The sequence below is a fragment of the Stegodyphus dumicola genome, chromosome 10 (genome assembly GCF_044657685.1).
Source record: "Stegodyphus dumicola isolate Sdum_Otavi_A_Nest chromosome 10, ASM4465768v1".
Taxonomy (NCBI): Eukaryota; Metazoa; Arthropoda; class Arachnida; order Araneae; family Eresidae; genus Stegodyphus; species Stegodyphus dumicola.
Genome location: NC_140777.1, coordinates 149,407,440 through 149,428,075, shown reverse-complemented (window position 1 = coordinate 149,428,075; position 20,636 = coordinate 149,407,440). Strand labels below are relative to the sequence as shown.

At 33.6% G+C, this 20,636-nt stretch overlaps 2 protein-coding genes across 2 annotated transcripts in view; one reads left to right on the top strand and one right to left on the bottom strand.

Annotated features, from left to right (window-relative positions):
• The window catches only part of LOC118182761 (telomere length regulation protein TEL2 homolog), an 85,119-nt gene extending 78,912 nt beyond the window's left edge, over positions 1-6,207 (bottom strand). The window contains exons 1-2 of the mRNA XM_085825693.1: positions 4,646-6,207; positions 644-847 (exon numbers count right to left, since the gene is read on the bottom strand). Coding sequence (XP_085681819.1) covers positions 644-847; positions 4,646-4,968 — 527 coding nt within the window. The 5' untranslated portion in view covers positions 4,969-6,207. The remainder of the gene's footprint in view (positions 1-643; positions 848-4,645) is intronic.
• A 79-nt stretch (positions 6,208-6,286) lies between these two features.
• Positions 6,287-20,636, top strand: part of LOC118182762 (dehydrogenase/reductase SDR family protein 7-like) — a 104,335-nt gene continuing 89,985 nt past the window's right edge. The window contains exon 1 of the mRNA XM_085825694.1: positions 6,287-6,486. Within this exon, the coding sequence (XP_085681820.1) occupies positions 6,334-6,486 (153 nt within the window). The 5' untranslated portion in view covers positions 6,287-6,333. The remainder of the gene's footprint in view (positions 6,487-20,636) is intronic.

Genomic DNA, 20,636 nt, shown 5'->3' with positions numbered 1-20,636 from the left:
AAAAAGCATTATGAATATTACAATTGCTTAAGAACTATTTTTTTGCGCAAAATGTGTCATATAAAAGAATATTTTTCTGCTTCCCAAATCGAAGCAATATTTTTAAACACATAATCACTATTATGGCATATCTTAAGTAGAAGCCAGATGCAAGAGATAACACCACTAGCTTTCTCTCTCTAGTCTAGTATGAAACAGAATTTGAGACTATCACCTCCAAAAGTTCATTTCTGGCAGCCATCAGCCAAAACATCAAATTTACCTCACCCCAGTTGTGCAATACCTGCTGACTTTCCTGCGAACCAGCATGTGGATTCCTGCTAGTGATTACTCTTTGATTGCGTTGAGCAACTCACATTTGATATTTATTTTTGTTATCTGTTTATATGCGCTAAATTAATATATTTGCTAACCTATTTAAAATAATGGTTTTAAAACCAGGTAAGTCATCTTTTACCCTTACATTAACACGTATCTCTACAGAATGGTGACTCTGCAATCTCCATACTATGGTAAAAAAATACTATACAATAAAAAACAAAGATAATTTTTTCCTAATTGTAATATTTATTACAGTTACTTTTATCTTATATCAATAATTACAGCTTAAATAAAATAATCACAATGAAAAAATGAGACTCACTTCATTTGCCCTTTTGTTTTATTAGCTATTCTTTCAGACAATGATACCATTAAGGTAATCAAATCATCCCACATTTTTGAACTTGCTATGAATTTTGGATTCCACACGCTACTAACACATTGAAAATGTAGCATGGAATCAATACTTGAGCTTTTAAGAAACATCTGCAGAAGACTGAGAATTTTTTCCTGTGCATAACTTTCACTAAAAAAATAAATAAATAATAGTAATAAGCAAAATTCTTTGCACAATGCAGCTATTTAATAATAAAATAAATCACAATGTAAATATAAATAATGAATCACAATCATTCATAACTAAGTAAAATTACTTATCAGTAAAGCATACAGATATCTTATTTCATATATGGATAAATCCCTCAAAGACAGAAATTATAACAACAAAAGTGCAGTATTTTTATTGCTGCAGGTCCTAGATATTACTTCATATTCTTTACTCAAAAATAAGGCATCCTTCTGCCTTGCTGTGCATTTGTACTAAAATCTGGTAGGTTTTTATAATCAGGTATTTTGAAAAATGAAATTGAAAACTGAAAGGAGTTAAACTATCATGCTATATAGAATAATTGGTACTTTTCTGCTATCAGAACCGAATTCAGAAATATATTATGCATACTTGTATATATGGATGGATGTGTTTATGTGCATATATGCAAAAATATGTACATATGCACTTATATACATGCCTACATAAACACATACATTCATATATACATGTAAACGCATACATTTCTGAATCCGGTACCAATAACAGAAGAGTACCAAATAATTAAAACTATTTAAATTTAAATATAGTAGAGCTCCACAAACTCAACTTAATGGTCTGAGAGGATGTTGAGTTTCACAGAAGAAAGGAGATGTTAATTACAACTCATAGCATGTCATTCAAAACCTAAATCCAAGAGAATTTTATTACTATTCTATTTTTCCAGTCCGTTGAGGCATTCAATTTCATTTCCACTCTTATGTCAATTTGATTTCTTTTATTCTTGTTTACATTTCCACTCTTATGTTAATTTGTTTTCTTTTATTCTTGTTTGCATTTCCACTTAAATAGATGACACAAGACAACTTTTGCAAGCCTGGATATAAACTAAGAAACTCACTAGAATAAACTATAAATTTAGCTTGCAACAGAGAACAGTCATAAACCTGCTAACAGCTAGCAACAGAGAGGAGGAATGTAAGTGGTAATCTAAAGCCTGGTAACCTGGTTTTACTTAGAATTTTGTTACTAAGAAGAGGAATGGAGCAGATTGGAAAGTCTATGAAAAGAAAAGAAAAAAAAAAAAAAAAAAAACCTGTCACCAAATTTATTATTTATTTCAAGAAATAGGGTCACAAAAGGAAAGAGGCAAAAGTTTCAAAATTAGAATACCATAAATCTTTGAACAGAACTTGCAGAGATATGGGCATTCATACACATGAATATGTACTGTAATTATAACAAAGCAGTAATTAATATGTATTTATAATATCTGTAACAAACAAGTAATATTCGAGATTATTATACTCTAGTTATTATTAAACCACTAAGTTATTTTTAAAAAATGTTCTGCTTGACCAATAGATTTCAGCTATTAAAATGTTAAGTTAAACAGAATGTCACATAATCAAGAGTCAAGTTTTCAGGACTTTACTGCAAACCACACAAGTAATTACTATAAACAGTATAATTACCACTAACTATAACAGCTTTCTGAATTAAAATAACATGCCAAATAATGAATACTGGAGGTGCCAAGGCAACAAGAATCAGCAAAATATTCATAAATTTGCAGAACTCCTTTTGAAGGTTTAAATAACCTTCCTCTTCAGCTGCATAAGTGTTACAAAATGCATTTATTAGCTGCTAGAAATTATACGCAATGCTATTGACTAGAGACAAATCTTCACTTAAGCAATAGCATTAATTATTTATAATACTTCATTTCTTATACAATATCATAAGGGATAGCTGCTTAAATAAGTGAAGACTTGTCTTTAATCAATAGCATTGTTTATAACTTCTAGCAGCCAATACATTAATTTTGTAATTTTGTTTGTTTGTTCATTCATTGCCTATAAGTTCACTTTGTAAGTGCACCCAAGATTATCAATAAATCGCCAATACAAACCAACATCAAATGAATGGCAGTCCTACCTTTGACCATCTATAATTTGCTCAAGGAAACAAGAGCTCCAAGTCAACCATACCTTAGCATATTTTTTTATCATATTATTATATTTTCTTATATATCATATCATGTGTTATATTTTCTTTTTTCATATAAACGTACACAATTTACGATCAATCGTAATTCTTGTATCATGAAAAGAGCTGCGAGTATGCTTAATATTTATTTTCAAATAAATGCTTAAAATGTTTGATTTTCACAGAAGTGATCAAGATGATATATTTTTCTTAAAGAGTTTCTTCTGTATTTGAAACCTGAAAGAATTCATCAGTTTTTTGGCACAACCTGCAAAATATCCAGTATTGTGAAAGAACCCTGCCATCTTTAATTTTCTCCTTACGAACCAGTTTTCATTTCTCAAATTCCAGTTTTATTTCTTCAAATTTATCCTAAAATGCAGAGGGTTTTATATTCAAGTAGGTTATTTTCAAATAATAAGGCCCATAAGATCCTTGAGTGAAAATGACATATAACTAACAGGTATGCATAAAATTACTTGAAAATCAAATTTAAATGAGACTACTATTAGAACTTTTTTAGGACACTGTGAAGAACCTACTTTCCTCAAACCACTAGGTCTATATTGAGCACTGAGTTTGTATTTTGTAATGAATTATACCTTATAATGATATATATATATATCTAGCAATGACATGAGAGACTCACATGTTTGATGTCACTTTATGAACTGAATGTTGAGGTTGAAAAAATTATAATTTACACCTATATAAAGCTTTATTATTACTTATTTAGCTATGCTTATCTTATCAGGACAGGATTCAGAAATGTATATTTGTATGCATGCATGTGTGTATGTACGTATATATGAATGTACATCTATATGTGTGTGTATGTGTATACATATGCACATATGTAGCTTTAATCCTAGTATCCGGTGCACACGGGATTTGGCTACTTTTGGCGACTTTTATGATGAGCAGTAAAAACGGGACATATACGATGAGTAGTAAACAGGTATTCAAAGAATATATATAGTTATACAAGTTTGCACATTTTTTTTTTTTTTTTCTTTTACATGTTTGCAATTTTCTTTTTAAAATTATTTTGGCTTTTTTTTTTTTTTTTTTTTTTACATGTTTGCAATTTTCTTTTTAAAATTATTTTGGCTTTTTTTTTTTTTTTTTTTTACATGTTTGCAATTTTCTTTTTAAAATTATTTTGGCTTTTTTTTTTTTTTTTTTTAGAATCTAAATTTGGTTTTTTACTTTTATACGTATTTGTTAAGAATTTAAATTTGTTTAAATTTAAATTTCATTCCTTGCAGCAATGGCGCAAAGAATATTTAATTAAATATGTATTTAAATTTAATTTTTTTAATTAAATTCAATTTATTCTTATGAAACAATATAGTTATACATAGTATACATAGTATATACTATGTATATAGTGACAGTATATAGTGTATAGTATACTATCACTATATATACATAGACGTTCTTTTGGTAATTTTTGGTGTTGGCGATAATTTTCAAAATTGCGCCAAGTCTGCACCGTATACTAGGATTTTACCCATATATACATGCATACATGAACACATACATCCATCCATACATTTCTGAATGCAGTCCTGATAACAGTAAGAGTACCATTATTTATTACTCATTTATATACAGTTAAGAACAATCACTGATATTTCCTGTACACAATGAACTGATGGTTAGTGTGAATCGCACAATTGTTGAAAAACAAACAATTAAAAGAAATATCAAAACTAACAAGAATCCTAAGAACCATTCTATAACAATAACACTGAAATATAATATAAATGAAACTATAAACTGTACCAGGTTTCATTTAATCGTCTAGCCAAAATCATAAAAGCTTCATGGTGTACTCCACTGAGAAAAATGTCATCAAACAATTTTTCCTGCCATTTTTCAGTAAAAATAGTTGGTTTTAGAGAATCTAATAATGCTGACAGAACGGAATAATAGCTAGATATAAAAGCTTGATTATTATGACTTTCAGGGAGGTATTTTAATTTATATTTTTTTAATAATGACCACTTCAATTCAGCATCTTCTGGCCGTGCATTAAAAGCATGCTTTATTTCCAAACATAAATTATGTATTTCAGCAGATGCATCAGGGGATGCATTGCCTTCCATTACCACAGAAGATAAACACAATCAAAATTTGGGATAAAAACACAAGACACTCATGTCAAGCCCGCTCATGCAGACCGCTTTTCACACATAAACTTCCGGATGCCAAATCCTTTCTGATAAAACGTTTTCCGGAAATTAAAAACCATAAAATTCAACTCAATCCTCTGCCTCCGCTGCTATCTCGGTAATGAATACATGCGGTTTGCTCCAGCTCTAGCGATCAGAAGAAAGCCCATTGTCTCTATCTCGCTCTGTTTGCAGGTCCAAGTGCCGCTGATATGCCGCGAATATCATACTATTTGTAGGACGTGTTCCGGCTCTTTGAAATAACTGCCCTGTGGGCCGCCTGACTGTGGGCCGCCTGAAGTTTTCCTGGTGCTTGAAAGCGAGGTTTTCATGCTGAGAAGGGGAGACCGCAAGATAGCACAGGTCTGAGAAATAATCAGCAGCACGTCCTGGAGTGGGAGAATAATAAACTGATGCTACGCAGTGACGACATGTCAAGTCCGGAAAATACAGTTAGGTGGGAAAATTCTGATTTTCGGCAAACATATGGGCTGCAAGGGGTCGGAAATATCTATCCTCATTCAGTAACTTAATGGAAGGTTCCAGAATAAGTAAGGAAATCGCATTGTTTGGCAGAGTTGAAGAATGTCCTATTTGTTAAAAGGAAAAGGAGCTTTTACATATTTTCAAATCCTGAAGTTGTTCGTTTCTCACAAAGTAGTGCGCATTTGTCATGCATCTTAGGATTTTAGACAATAGAATTCGTAGCTGGTTAATTTTTGCTATGTTGCAGCGGCCCAGGCAGGGCAGGCATAAGTCATTATTGATTTATGAATGAGAGATAGATATGCCTTTTCTTGCCAAAGTCCAATCTTGAGTATTTACCTAGCAGAGGGAGAAGGAAGTGGTAAACATAATTAGCTTTCTTCTTGACATGTTGAATGTGATTTTCCCAGGTGAGGTAGTCATTAATTATGATTCCGAGATATTTTGCTTGTTTGACTGTCGAGACCGGCTCGTTAAAGATGAGAAGTTGTTTCCTCGTAGGTTGGGACTTTTCTTTCGTCTAATGATTCATATTTGGGACTTTTGTGCGTTGATGCAAACTTTCCATCTCCGGCACCAGTTTTCAATTTGACGGATGGGATAAGGTTCGGAGAACAGCCTTAACGCCAAAACGGGGAGAAACAGCTTATTATTGTAGACAACGTTATGGTTGTCCTCCGATGGCGTACTTCTTCTAGGTAAGGCTCCTATATACCAGGCTGAATCATCAGGCATTCGCGCTCCCAAGTGGGAGATTTAATGGCGGCTGTGTAGTTACGGTGCAACAATTTTTTGTGTTTTTTTTTGTGTAAAATGGGCGGATGTACAGCTATTAATTGTTCAAATCATTCACGGAAAGGTCATACATTGGTAAAATTTCCTAAAAATGAAGAAAGAAGAAAAATATGGGTAAATAATTGCCGAAGAGACAATTGGAAACCTGGTCCAGGCGCTGAACTTTACTTAGTAAGTATAATGTTAATTACGCCTTCATTTAGAGTTTATATCTTCTTTGATGTTTATAATGTGCAAGTAAAGTGAAATTCTTGTGTACAATAACCTGAGTATCTGCTAATTTCTGTAATAATAGCTATAATTAAATTAGTCTAGGGTTAATGTACCCGTCGCCAAACATCGCCAATGTAGATGTTTTGAATGTGGAAAAGAAATTTCTCTGCTAATATAAAGCGCGGATTTTGTTTTCCTGTGCTAATTGTGGAATTTATACTAATGTAACATGAAAATCATTAGCATATTGAAATTTATTAAAAAATAAATAATAATTTGGAAAGTCAAGATAAAATCTGAATGTTTGCTAAAGATATATGTAACATTATACTATAGTTGCAATATCGTTGGAATGATATATAATTTTTTTCTTTATTTTATAATCGCTATTGTTAAAAAGTTAGATGAGTTGTTTATGCACGGTGCCCACTACTGTTTCTTGGTTAAAATAACTTCCAGAATTTTGACATTGACATCTGAAGTCAATAGAATAAATTGAATAGTGTGAGACAAAATATATATAATGACTTCAATAATTGCAAGGATTGTGCAAGTTTATTTATAATCACAGTATTATACAATTTGGCAATGGAGTAAAGATTTAGAAATGAATGCAGAACATTCAAATTAGTATTTTCTTGTTTCTAATATATAGAAATATAGTCTATTTTCCAGTATAAAAGTTTTACTTATAAGTATGGGAAAGCAGATTTGTTTCATGCATGATCTTTATAATACTGCTATGAAATGAATGAATTTTAATCTGTAAACAATTTTTTGTTAATATTGAAATGCGTTTCATTGGGTACATTTTTAGGCACTTGTGGATCATGTCGGACAACATGCAATAGAAAAAAGATGTCCGTGTGCATAAATTTTCCCATTGTGTTACTTCATTTTATCTAAATTTCAAGGATAATTCTTTTCATTTTTATATGGCATGTTATCAGTATAAAGGCTAATGAAAATAAATTGGTATGTGTATCTGTTTTTGAAGTGTAATGCTTAAATAAAAAGATGGTGTGTGTTTCTTCATTTAAACAAAATTTCAAGGATAGTATTTTTCAGTGTTTGTTATTTCTCAATGTAAAGGGTAACAAGGGGGAAAAAAACTGGTATGGTATATCTGTTTTTTAAGCATGATAATTTTATTTATTTCTTTAGTGATGCATATATATAGAGAGAAGATGTTTGGTACAACTGAAGTTATAATAAATCTAATTTTACTAGATCTCTCCCTCCCCTCAGGTGTAGAAAATTTTCAAGTGCAGAAAGTTTATTTGCAGAATTAATTCATTTCTGATAAACTTATTATCATTAATTTTTTATATAACATGTTATTAAGTTACACATTTGACTACTGTGTAATAAAATTGTATTTAGGGCAAAAAATTAACTATAATTTTGCATCTGGTGACTAATATCATATGCTTCTAATAATATTACTTTAACTTTTTCCAGAATTTTTGTATTTCAGGAACATGAAACTGTTATTTTGATATACTTAAATAATAAAAGTGTGTATCTGAATCAATTAATGGATACAAATATTTTACAGTTATTTTTAGAAGATATTTGCCATATCGCTTCTAATAATTCATAAAGTATGTTAAAATATAGGTAAATAATTTGGTGCAGAATTCAAATTTAGGGTTTAAAATATAGTGAATCATAAGACTAAATGATTTTTATTTTCATGATTTGCCTGGGCTTAAGAATGTACTTTTCGCCCAGTGGAAATTGTCATCAAACTGTCCTGAACAGGCTTTTTGTTGATAATAACTTCCAGGCTTATCAGTACCTCCTTTTGAGTGGAGGGTATGCAAATATAGTACCCAATTTAAATTACATTGTGATTGTAATAATATTGTGATGTTAAATAAGTGATTATAATTACAATTTAGGTAATTGCATTGTAATTATATTACATTGTATCTGTGAACTCTCAATTTTATTACTTTATGCAATTATGTTGTAAGTGCATAATCGAATTGTAATAATATAATCTATTCGCAATTACAAAATAATTATAAATGCAGTTACATCTTAAATAGAGGCCATTTTAATACTTTTAAATTTTCGCAAGATAACTTCCCATTAAAGTTCATTTGGAGGAAACTATGCAAATACTAAAAAAGAAGTTATGCAATTTACATATTTTGTACAGTACTTTCTTGTTATAATGCTGTTCAATATATCTTCAATACTTTTGTAAATTTAATGACATTCTTTGCAATCACTGTGGTGCTTTAAAAAGAAGTTTCTTAGTTATGCTTTCTAATAAGAATGGGTTTAAAATTAAGTATTATGTATAATAACTAGAAGTTAAAAAAACTTGACTGCTTGACTGCATGAAAATGCTGTTGCTGTGTAAAATAAAAAATAAGCTTTCTTTTATGCTTTGAAATGAATTACATGTGGTTAAGTCGTCCTTTTACAATTTAAGAATGTGGTTAACACACATTCTTAAATTGGACAGGTTTTACCTAAATTATTAGTATAAAATATATAAACTATGAATTATTTTGTAACATAACTCAAATTACAAAATTCATTCTATATACGTTCAAAGTTATTATCTTTTATGGAATAACTGTTTTTTAATTTAGGTAAAAATTGGATTTTTAGAAGTATTACAAATACAATGCAACACAAAGGTGATCTGATTGAAGAGGAAGGACTTTTTATTACGGTTTCTAGTTCGTATTTATATTACATTTGATGAAAAGCATCCAAAACACAGAATGCTGTACTTTCTTCTTCCATATATGTTATGAAATATTTCACACATTTGAAAGAAAGTGTTTCTTCAGAATCTTGCACAATTATTTCCATATACCTCAGACTTAAATGACAACATATTCTTAGGTTATTTTTTTAGTATGAATTTACAGTGCTTTTATGGAAATTTTTGTTAAAATGTCATTAAGATAAATTTATTTGCACACTCTACGCTTTAACTATTTCCCCATTTGACACTATTGAAAGTTTTTATTCATATCTTATTTATTTTAGTCTGCTAACGAAACTGAAACATCTAAAGACTAAGTTATTTTGAATATGTTTACAAAATATACGCGAAATTTTTATTTAAGTGAAAACGTCTATATACTATTCGAGAATTAATAAATTATCCGAAAAGTTTATATGCGCTGAATGCCGCGCGTCTATAAAATAAATCTTTAAAAAAACAGCAGATATTCAGACAGCGTGTTCGATAAACGCGCCAAAATTGGCAGCGCGTTCACTCCCTCGCCAAGAGAGAAAAGTTGGTGATTCAGCCTGGTTTAGAGGAGCCTTACTTCTAGGAGGACAGCTTGATACTTTTCCCTACTAAGGGATTATCCGTAGCAGCAGATCGGGATACGTATTCGGAAAATATTATGTTTGCTCTCTGCTTATGAAGCAAAGAGTATTAAATTAGAAATAGCACATAATTGAATAAAATAAAAAAATTAATAATATATGTAAAAATAAGTGTCGTGCATCTGTAAATATTTATTTAATGCTTTATTTTCTGTTTTCATTTATTTAATGCTGTATTTTCTGTTTTCATTTGCTTTGTTATGCTTCCTGTACACATCGATAATCATACATGGCTTATTCTATAGCTTTTTAGTATTTATTTTATGTGCATTGATTGCAAATAATCTATAAACATTTTCCTGTACTTTCTTTCTTGCAAAGTGTGCTTTCATATCGTAGTGCAATAAAATAAGTCAATGTGTGCTTTCATATCATATTCATAGTTATGTACAGTAATCTGAATTCAGAGGAACTTTAAATTTGCCTGTAGAGTGGAAGTTTTACTTCACAGTTGCTAGAAATATCTGGCTTAAACAGACCTAAGTTCTCAGACTAAACATATTTGCAGTATATTTGTTCTGGGACATTTGTAGCCTCAGTTTGATATTTAGTTTATAGCACATTTAGTATTTTTAGTATTTATTGTACGAATTAGAAATAATAACAACTTTTTAGAAATATGTATGTGACAAATTTGTGTGCTGTTAGACATGGTAATGCTCTCAAGTCTTAATTGTTCAAAATTCGACAAAATGCAAAATTTCATTTTTTAACTGCAGTATAAGAAATCCTGAAGTTTCCGAATAGCATGGTTGGTGTTTGCCGACATCATCCGCGTAGCAAGCAAGCATCGAAGTTGAATTTGAAGGAGTTGGGAAGTCGGCAACGTAAAAGAGATATAGGGGTCTAGTCTGGACACCTGTCGAGATCGATATCGGAAAAACAGTCGGGATTCTCTTTCCACTCCACAGTAAACGGGATAACGAGTCTGACCCCTTCAAATTCCGTCGGCGGAAAATGAAGTGGAGATTATAGCAACCAGTCTGTTTCACCTCTACATTGCTCGAGGCTCAGGGAAAGGGGGTAGTTTGTTGTCAAAAGTGCTGCTTCGCTCGTGCTTTTCAATGAGGATGGCGGTATCAAAAAAAAAAAAAAAAAAAAAATTACCAATCAGTTGGAGTAAATGGTGAAATTTTTCGCAAAAACTCTGCAGCTGTTAAGTGATAAACTTGATAGAACATTTAGTAAAGAGCACAGGAAAAAGAAATGGGAAGAGTCAATGGATATTTTACACAAAACTGCAGATATGTGATAAGCGTAAGCATAATTTTACGTATGATCTTTTGCAAAATGGAAATTTTCTAAAAGGTAACATGTTTGTAAACTATTTGTTAACAGTTTTATGGTTAAAATATTTTTGTCTTAAAAGGTTATGTAACAGTGTCCTAAATCAAATCATTAAAATATAGCATCACGTACGCGTGTTTAATATTCATATTGAATTTGAATCCAAAATTTTTTTTAATTTTTAGCAGCCCATGATTATATCAATAATTTTATTTATTCAGGAATCATACTTATCACGTAGCTACAAATATACCATGTATCAAAAATACTAATAAGCAGAAAACTTTGGATTGATGCATTAAAAGACGATTTATTAGTGAGGAAAAATATAAGAAATTTTTAACAAAAGTAATGGGAAGGAAAATAAAAAGAATTAAATAACTATAGGTTAAGTCACAAAACATATCATCTTGCATATAAATGCACACACATAAACATATATATATTATATAAAATGGAAGGGAAAATTGCATAACAGCTGCATTTAAAGATAATGGAAAAATTATTCTGTTTATATAAATGAACTCTGGCATTCTTCCGTCTCAGTAGGTGCAATTATAGATACGTGGGTACCATCCTACAGCGCTGATGACACCAGAAAATATAAACTTTCGATTGAATCGTAATTTGAATTTGTTTTGTTGAAAACTGCGTAAATTTATCTATTTGGTGAAAATACCAGAACAAATAGCATATGTAACCTCTCAAATGCACCAACTTGATATTTATTTCTCAGCCCAATAATATTAACAATATATCTCTAGTAACTTCCAGAAGTAAAACAATTTAAGGTAAACAAAACTTGTTTTGAATAAATAAATAACTATATAATATATATATATATATCACTGTATTATAAATATATCAACATATGCAGTGAAAGGAAATTGTAGTACATATTCCTATTTATACCCTTTTTAAATTTTTAAATCGATCTCACCAGCGACCGTGAGGTAAAATCGCTGAACACTGGTAGTTCAGTCCGAGGTCCGAATATCGCGAACGGATGGGCTGCATTACCAACATATCTCTAATAAACAATATATCAATATATCTGTCATTACTAATATATTTCTCATTACCAACATATTTCTGGTAAGATCCAAAAGCATAAAAATTTAAGGCGTACAAAATCTTTTTTAAATAAATAGCTATATAAATATATAACTGTATTATAAATATATCAGCATATGCAGTGAAAGAAATGGCAGTACATGTTTCTATTTATACCCTTTTTAAATTGATCCCACTAGCGGCCGAGCGGTAAAATCTCTGAACACTGATAGTTCGGACCGAGGTTCGAATCCCGCGATCGGGCTTGCTGCATGGGCTTCGTTACAAACATATTTCTCGTAAATTCCAAAAGCATAAAAATTTAAGACATACAAAACCTGTTTTAAATAAATAAGTAATTAAATGTATTATAAATATATTAACATATGCAGTGAAAGGAAATTGCAGTACACATTCCTATTTATGCCCTTTTTAAATCGATCCCACTAGTGGCCATGCAGTAAAATCTCTGAACACTGGTAGTGCGGTCCGAGGTTCGAATCCAGCGAACGGACTGGCTGCATGGGCCTCATTACCAACATATCATTGGTAAACTTCCAGAAGCATAGAAGGTTAAGGCACGTAATATCTGTTTTAAATAAATAAATGTGTATATATATATATATTATCAGATGCAGTGAAAGAAATTGCAGTACATATTCTTATTTATACCCTTTTTAAATCGATCCTACAAGCGGCCGAGCGGTAAAATCCCTGAACATTGGAAGTTCGATGCAAAGTTGGAAACCCGCGAACGGGCTGGCTGCATGGGCGTTTTCGTGGTTTTCCCCATGTGTTACGTGTATACGAGCTAGTTTCCCTTAGAAAGTCCTGCATGAAGGCAACCCTCACTTTAGGCAGATAGCCCTCGAGGCTTTGCCGTAATTACATAAAACCAAAACCAAGCACTTTAAGATCTGAATAAAAATACAAAACTGATGTAATATCTAAACGCAGACCACATTAAAAAATCTGATAACTAATTATAAATCTTGCATTATAATATTTACAAGAATTTAACCGAAAATTATACAGGAATTTAACTTGTTTTATACAGGAGATTTTGGAAACTGACATTCATATCAGTACAGTTAAAACTACTTAAATAATTTTTTTAACTCAAAGCAATTTAATGTAAATGTTGAATTTAGGATGTGAATAATTTGAATTATATACTGCATATTCTTTAATGCACGTTTTAATGTATTGAATTTTTATACACTACAAATTAAAATAAAAGTAGAGGGAAATACATTATAATTTAAAAAATAAAATTTATAAATTACTCATCCAAACATGAAATTAAGTACATTGACATATGCATTAGTTGAAAAATTAAAATTTTAAATTAAAAGTATGCACTCCTTCTTTATATGTGAAATAGGAAAACACCAAATATATTATTTTCACTAAAATTTAATTAAGGAATTGCTACTGTAGAATACATAAATAATCTAGAATCGTCAGCATCAAATGCGTTATTTCTATAGCGAAATATTCGAGTTTTTCACAAATCTTAAGAAATTAAAATATCCCTTAAGTACACTTCCAGAAACTATCCGCCGTCACTTTAGCTCTAAAACGACAGTCAGAAACTTAAACGGCAGCTATCCAGCTTACGGAAAAATTTCCAACACGTCGATCTCTGTAATGATCGAGACGATGACACGAGACTCGCTCTCTGTCGAGTAGATCGCAAAAAAAGACCCGTTCTTCCATCTCGACGGTGTCCAGACTAGGGCCCATAAATATGGGCCGAGAATATCTGTTTGCAGGTGCGCAGGCGATGAGTTTTCACTGTCAGGTGATGCCCTCTGGTGTCAGCAGGACTTGCCATTCCTATCTGTCTGTGCATGCGCGTCTTACCCCTCGCTCTTACTACGAATTTATACTGTGTTAATTTTCTGCATTTGCTGGAGCTAATAGAAGGTTGGTCCCATTGAGCCTTGCATTCTGGGTACTGTAAAACCGCCTTAAGTGCCCTGTGTGTGATGCACTTTAAAGTGTATCTGCTATTTTTCTGTGTCAGTGCACTTTCTTCACTCTGATTTTTTCGCAAAACGACTGACTGGCTTACCGATTATGGCATTCTTAAAACAACTCACAACTGATTACCAGGAACTCAGGAGCCGTAAGGAAAATGGCACCCTGGATTCAGATGACACCTTCCTATATGAATTGACCGAGAAGTTTGTTAAGCTTCTAGTGAAGGAGTTGTCCAACTTCAATGTTATGTTCCCTGATTTAGCCCTCAATCATACCACTGCTACTGCTTCAACAGTTCCAGATGAGGACTCCAAGGAAATGGATTTCCAAGGTCTCCAACAAGTTAACAATAAGTGGAGACGAGATCCGGCCTCTACGACTACGGAATGTAACAATAAATTTGCTGGCCTTCCTGTGGATACTGTTCCCTCCTCAGAAAATGTTGAGGAAAACTCCATTAAATCAAATATACAAGGAACCGCTGCAAAAGCCAAAAGGAAGAAATTCGCTATAATTCCTAAGGATGTATTCTCGCTTGCGCCTCAGAAATCTAAGGCCCCCAATAGGTGGTACTCATGATTATGAAGCTGGCACCAATTCTGTCAAAAATAATGAGCAGGATACGGATAAATTCATACACTGGTGTGCAACACTTAAGCAACAATGTAAATTTTGATAAGATAGCCATTAAATTGTAGAAAAGGGGGTTCTTGCGTTCAGTACAATGGACACGCAATTCAGTAGAAAGATCATGCGTATTCAAATGTCAAGAAAAAAAGTCACAGGCTACGTGAGCGTACGCAAAATGCGTACGGTCGGCACGCATCTGGATGACTTCACACGTGAAAGAATGATCGAAAATTTGGAGTAGGGACGAAGTGTGACCAGTATAGCTGAAGAGTTCGGAATCACCAAAAGTGTCTTTTCGTGCGCTTGGAAAGCCTTGCAAACCATAGGTAGGGCTGTTAGAAAGGCGCAGTGGCTAATCGCACCGACGGTGCGAATAGCTAACAGGCTATTCACACCACCTACGTTAGCGCATGCGCACAAGCAGCCCAGGTACCAGCATTTTACGCCGATTTCCGTAAGGCAGGCGGTAGTGAGAGCGAAGGTTGTTAAACCTAACTCAGCAATAGAAAGGGTTGTTAATAGTTCACCAGCAAGAGAATAATTTGCAAGTAATAATTATCAGTTACAAAGACGAAGTCAATCTATATACATGATAATGTTCAGGAAATGATTAGATAAAATAGGGATTTAATGATGGTTCTAATTGCAAGCGAGGACGAGTAATTAGTTAAATAATCTTTAGTGTATTGACAAAAAGGTTACAGAAATTACTTAAATTCTTTTATTTAACAGAAGAATTTTTATGCAAACTTAGACCCTATTCATAGCATAGGACTGTCAGAATTTATTATTCAATAAGTAAACTTACTGAAAATGATAATATTCTTATATATTCATCACTTTTTCAGTATCCACACAGGTTTATAGGTTCAAATGCCAAATTTCAAAATCAAAGTTATTTATGAAATAAAACCTTACAAAATCTGATAAATAAATCTGAGTTGTGTGTACAAATTTTTAAATCTAAATCTCTTACATTAAATTATCTCTTTCTTTTAAATTACATCCCATTATTTATTTCAATTTAATTGATTAATGTGTTTGTACTAATATTTCAAAGTTCTTTAAAGCACTTTTTGTGTCCTGAAAATGCCAAGTATTTCCATAAAAAAATAAGCAGGCATACAGAATAATTCATTAATAGTTCATATAATCGCTTTTAATTTATTTCTTGTCTAAATTTTCTACACAGAAATCCGCTGTCTAATTTTTAGTACCTTTTATCGGACGAAATTTTTCAAAGAGGAATGAATTAAAAGCTTGATTGAGCAAAACACATCTTTAAAGCTAAATGTATTCTAAGAAAAACAAAAAATGTCAACATGATTTTGCCCCCCCTTCAAATCAGTAATTTAAACTATTCAAACCGTTCAGGAAAAGGATAAACATTGCGAACATAAAAATCTGCCTTTTTTATATATACTTTAATAAAAGGAAATGTGCTCCTTCTTTTTACAAGAAAAGGAACCCATTTTCCTTTCTAAACTTTTGAAAGTCACCAACGCTTAAAAAATGATAAACTACGCCAAGGTAGAAACCCGCCTTTGACAACTCAATGCGCATGCGTGGTTAATGTTGGTGCGAATAGCATCGGCCGTTAGAAAGGTTGGTGGTGGCCGCTCAAGGAAAACAACTGCAGTGGATGACAGATATATTGTCTCGCAGGCGAAAAGAACCCGAAACCAGTCACCAAACTCCATAGCTCAACAACTGTGTACAGCAACGGGGCGACAAGTGTCGTGGTTTACTGTGTGCAGAAACCTTCAAAAAGGTGGTTTATTTTCCTGCCGTCCTGAACGCTTCATCCCTTTGAAAGTTGGCCATCGGCGTCACCGTTTACAGTGGTGCAAGAAGCGCAAAAACTGTGCATTTCATCAATGGAATTGTATCCTCCTTACGGATGAGAGTCATTTTAGTGCCACAAGCGATTCTCAACACAAATTGATTTGGAGAGAGGTCGGAATACGGTTTAATCTCAGTAAAATCACGGAAAGAGACCGTTGCGGTATTCTGAAGATCTCGTCTGGAGAGGCATTATGCTGAACGGGCGGACAGAGCTCCACGTTTTCGACAGAAATTCTGTGACCGGAGATCACTATTGTCAGGAGGTGACTCTTCCCCATGTGCGTCTGTTCCGAGGTGTCATTGAAGCAGACTTCGTTTTATGGATAACAATGCACGACCACACCAGACTCCTGCTGTTCAGAAGCTACTGAAAAGTGAAGATATCACTCAAATGGATTGGCCAGCTGTTAGAACAACGATTTGTTCAAACAGCTTTCCCCTGATTTGAATCCCGTAGAACATGTGTTGGATGCCTTGGGGAGATGCCTTGTGGCACGATTACATCCTCCGGGGAACACCTAGCAACTGAAATAGATGCTGATTGAGGAATGGTCCGTCTTACCTCAAGATCTGTTGGACAATCTGGTGCTGAGTATGGAGAGACCGTTCGAAGCAACCATTGCAGTAAGGGGAGGGTATATCTCATAGTAAGGAACATCTGCTTGTTGTTCTTCCTCTTGTACAGACAATCATGTATAATGATACTATGAGTTCAATAAAGCCTATTTTTGTTTGATTTCATACTGTATCCATTGTATTCATTTTAGCGCAATTATGCTTTTGTCATCGTTTAAATACAAAATGCTGTCTCTTAATTCCGAATTTCATGTCTCTCAGATGATTTCTCGTGGAGTTATGCAAAAAAGAACACCTATTGCTTAACTTTTACCCACCAGTGTATATCCAAATAAAGTGAGCAATAAAGTTCCCCCGATTATTATACAGGATGGTAAATATTCCTAGTCAAAATATAAGGAAATGTTTAAAGATGCAGGAATTAAGCTAAAATTAGGTATAATGAAAGCTCAAGACCACTATGAGCTAAAAGTTGACAGTATAGAAACTCATAAGAGTTTAACAGCATTACTTAATGTCAAAGGAGTGAAATATCACTCATTTATATTACTCGAAAACAAGAAGGTTAAAGTTGTTATACGCAGCTTACCGATCGACACGCCAACCTCAGAAATAGCTGACGAACCGATAGATAGAGGTTTCCCTGTTGAACGAGTCTCGCAATTAGTAAGACGCAGAAATGGAGAAAAATTTAATCTGCCCCTGTTTCTGGTTATTTTGATCAGATAAAAGGGATACATAATATAACTAAATTATGTTTGCTGAATGTTAAAGTAGAAGCTTACAAAGGAAGGAAACGGCCGGTACAATGCTTTCGGTATCAGGCATTTCATCAAGACCAGGCAGGATGTATGCATGACTCCAAATGCATGAAATGTGCTGGCGATCATTATTCAAAAGACTGCCCCTACCCCCTAGCCAAGAGAAGAGAAACCTAAGTGTATAAAAATTGCCAATTAGACCATACAAGCAATTACAGGGATTACCCGAGTTTTCCCAAAATAAATACTCAAAATCCGCCTTTGAAGAAACTCAGTGACAGAGTAGTTATCAATAAATCTTATGCCGCTGTTGTTAGCGGGCAAACCACGAATACTCTAGATGAAGCTATAAGTATTTTTGAAGGGCTTAAAAATCTTGCTGAGGTTATTAAGTCCTCCGACATTCTACAAGTAAATTTAGCTCCTAGTAGTTTCAACGCGGACAATAATGAACCCAGTCGTGAATAGGGAAGACAATAATTTTAGGCCAATCAAGATGTTAATGTGGAACGCTAACAACATGAGAGGAAAGAAAGATGAGTTGGAGGACTTTATGTATGAGAACGACATTGATATTTGCCTGATCTCCGAGACGCACATCACCCCAGGAGACAGAGTTAGCATAAAAAATTATAGAACCTACCGATGTGATAGGTTACATCACAGAGGAGATGGAGCACTCATCTACATTCATTGTAAATATTCATCATACATAATTTCGACTGAAGGAGACAAGGGCTATGAAATTGTGGTTGCTTCTATTAACTTGCCTAAGATTGGAGATATCTTATTTGCGGCTATTTACAACCCCCCAACTAATAGCCTAATTGAGGAAATATTACAAAATATTATTCCAGATTCCTCAATAATGAGTGTTGTTGGCGATCTCAATAGTAAGCATAAAGATTGGGGCTGCCGCAGCACCAACCACAATGGTAAAATACTGAGAGAGTATATCAGTAACCACCAGTTAGTATTTTTGCGCCTGCTGTGTTGACGTTCAGGCCCAGCAACATCAGATACAGGCCTGATATTCTGGATATCATTTTGTCTAGAACAGGAATTTATATGGTGCTGTAGGTTCGAGGGGACTTGAGCTCTGATCATACTCCTGTGATTGCTACACTAGGGGTCACCAGTATTAATTATACAAATGTTAAGACCCATACCGACTGGGGAATATACCACAATGTTGTGAAAGCGAGGCTCCCTAAATTAGGTGTTATGAAAAGCCCTTCTGATATTGACAAGGAGATTGATAACTTTACTACATGTCTTAATGACTCTTACTATGTTTCCATCAATGTTACTCAAAGGTCTAGCAAAATCGCTAAGATTCCAAGGTACATCAAATCTCTCATAGCCGAAAGAAATAGCCTACGAAGGGTGTATAATATCACCTGGGACCCAGTTACTAAAACGGAGTTAAATAGGATCAGTAAGCATATTAAGCTTGAAATGCAAAAATTAAAGTGTGAGGCTTGGAATGATAAAATGGAGGAGTTAAAGTTAGACAGTGACGCCTTCTGGCAGTTTGCAAAAATGTTAAAGAGGACGCATCAGTGTGATAGGCCAATTAATTGCTAACGGCATGACTGCTTATTCAGATACTGACAAATGTCAGATTTTCGCTTCACATCTTGAAAAGCAGTTTTCTCCCAATCGGACACCTTGTAATGTTCATTTTGAAACCCAAGTCAGAATGAAAGTAGAATAATGGCTAGGTGCTCCCATGGTTCTAAATGCCGATGGTTTAACTAATCTAAGAGAAGTTACGGATATTATCTCCAAATTGAACCTCCAAGAAAGCCCCGGGTATTGATGGAGTTGCGAACTTAATGATCAGGAACCTCCCGCGCGGTGGAATCACAAGACTCACCAGCATTTTTAATATTTTCATTACGTTATGCTACTTCCCAAACTGCTGGAAGTACGCAAAAGTTTTCCTACTACCGAAGCCTGCAAAGGACATTTGCAGGCTAAGGCGGAGAATCACAGACCCACAAGCTTGCTCTCTAATATAGGCAAGATATTTGAACGAATAATTTTAAGGAAATTCCAGCCTTATTTACAGTTACTTCCGGAAGATCGTGCGGATTTAGGAGCGAACTTTGTTCATCTAAACAACTGATTAGGCTTGTGAAATTTATCAGCTCTGCTCTGCATCATAAGAGTTGTACTGCAGTGCTCATGCTGGACGTGGCCAAAGCATTTGATTGCGTCTGGCATGAAGGCTTAATATATAAAAAAAAAATTGATAATGATGAATTTGCCTAGAGAACTGATCTTACTCACCCGATCTTATATTGCAAATCGTTACTTTACAGTTAGCTGCAAGCTGACTCATTCTGGATACAAAACTATCGCTGCAGGTGTTCCCCAAGGGTCCTATTTTAGCCCAGTAGTCTAGCTTTTCTATGCGGCTGATTTTCCGCGAGATAAACTCAACAGCTGATTTCCGCGGGATAAACACTGCTGGCCTGCTACGCGGATGACACTGCTGTAGCAGTCAGATCTATTCAGCCTAACAGGGCAATTTCTGTTAAGCAGGATATTATTATGGACATTGAGGAGTGGTGCTCCAACTGGAAGATTTCCATCAAT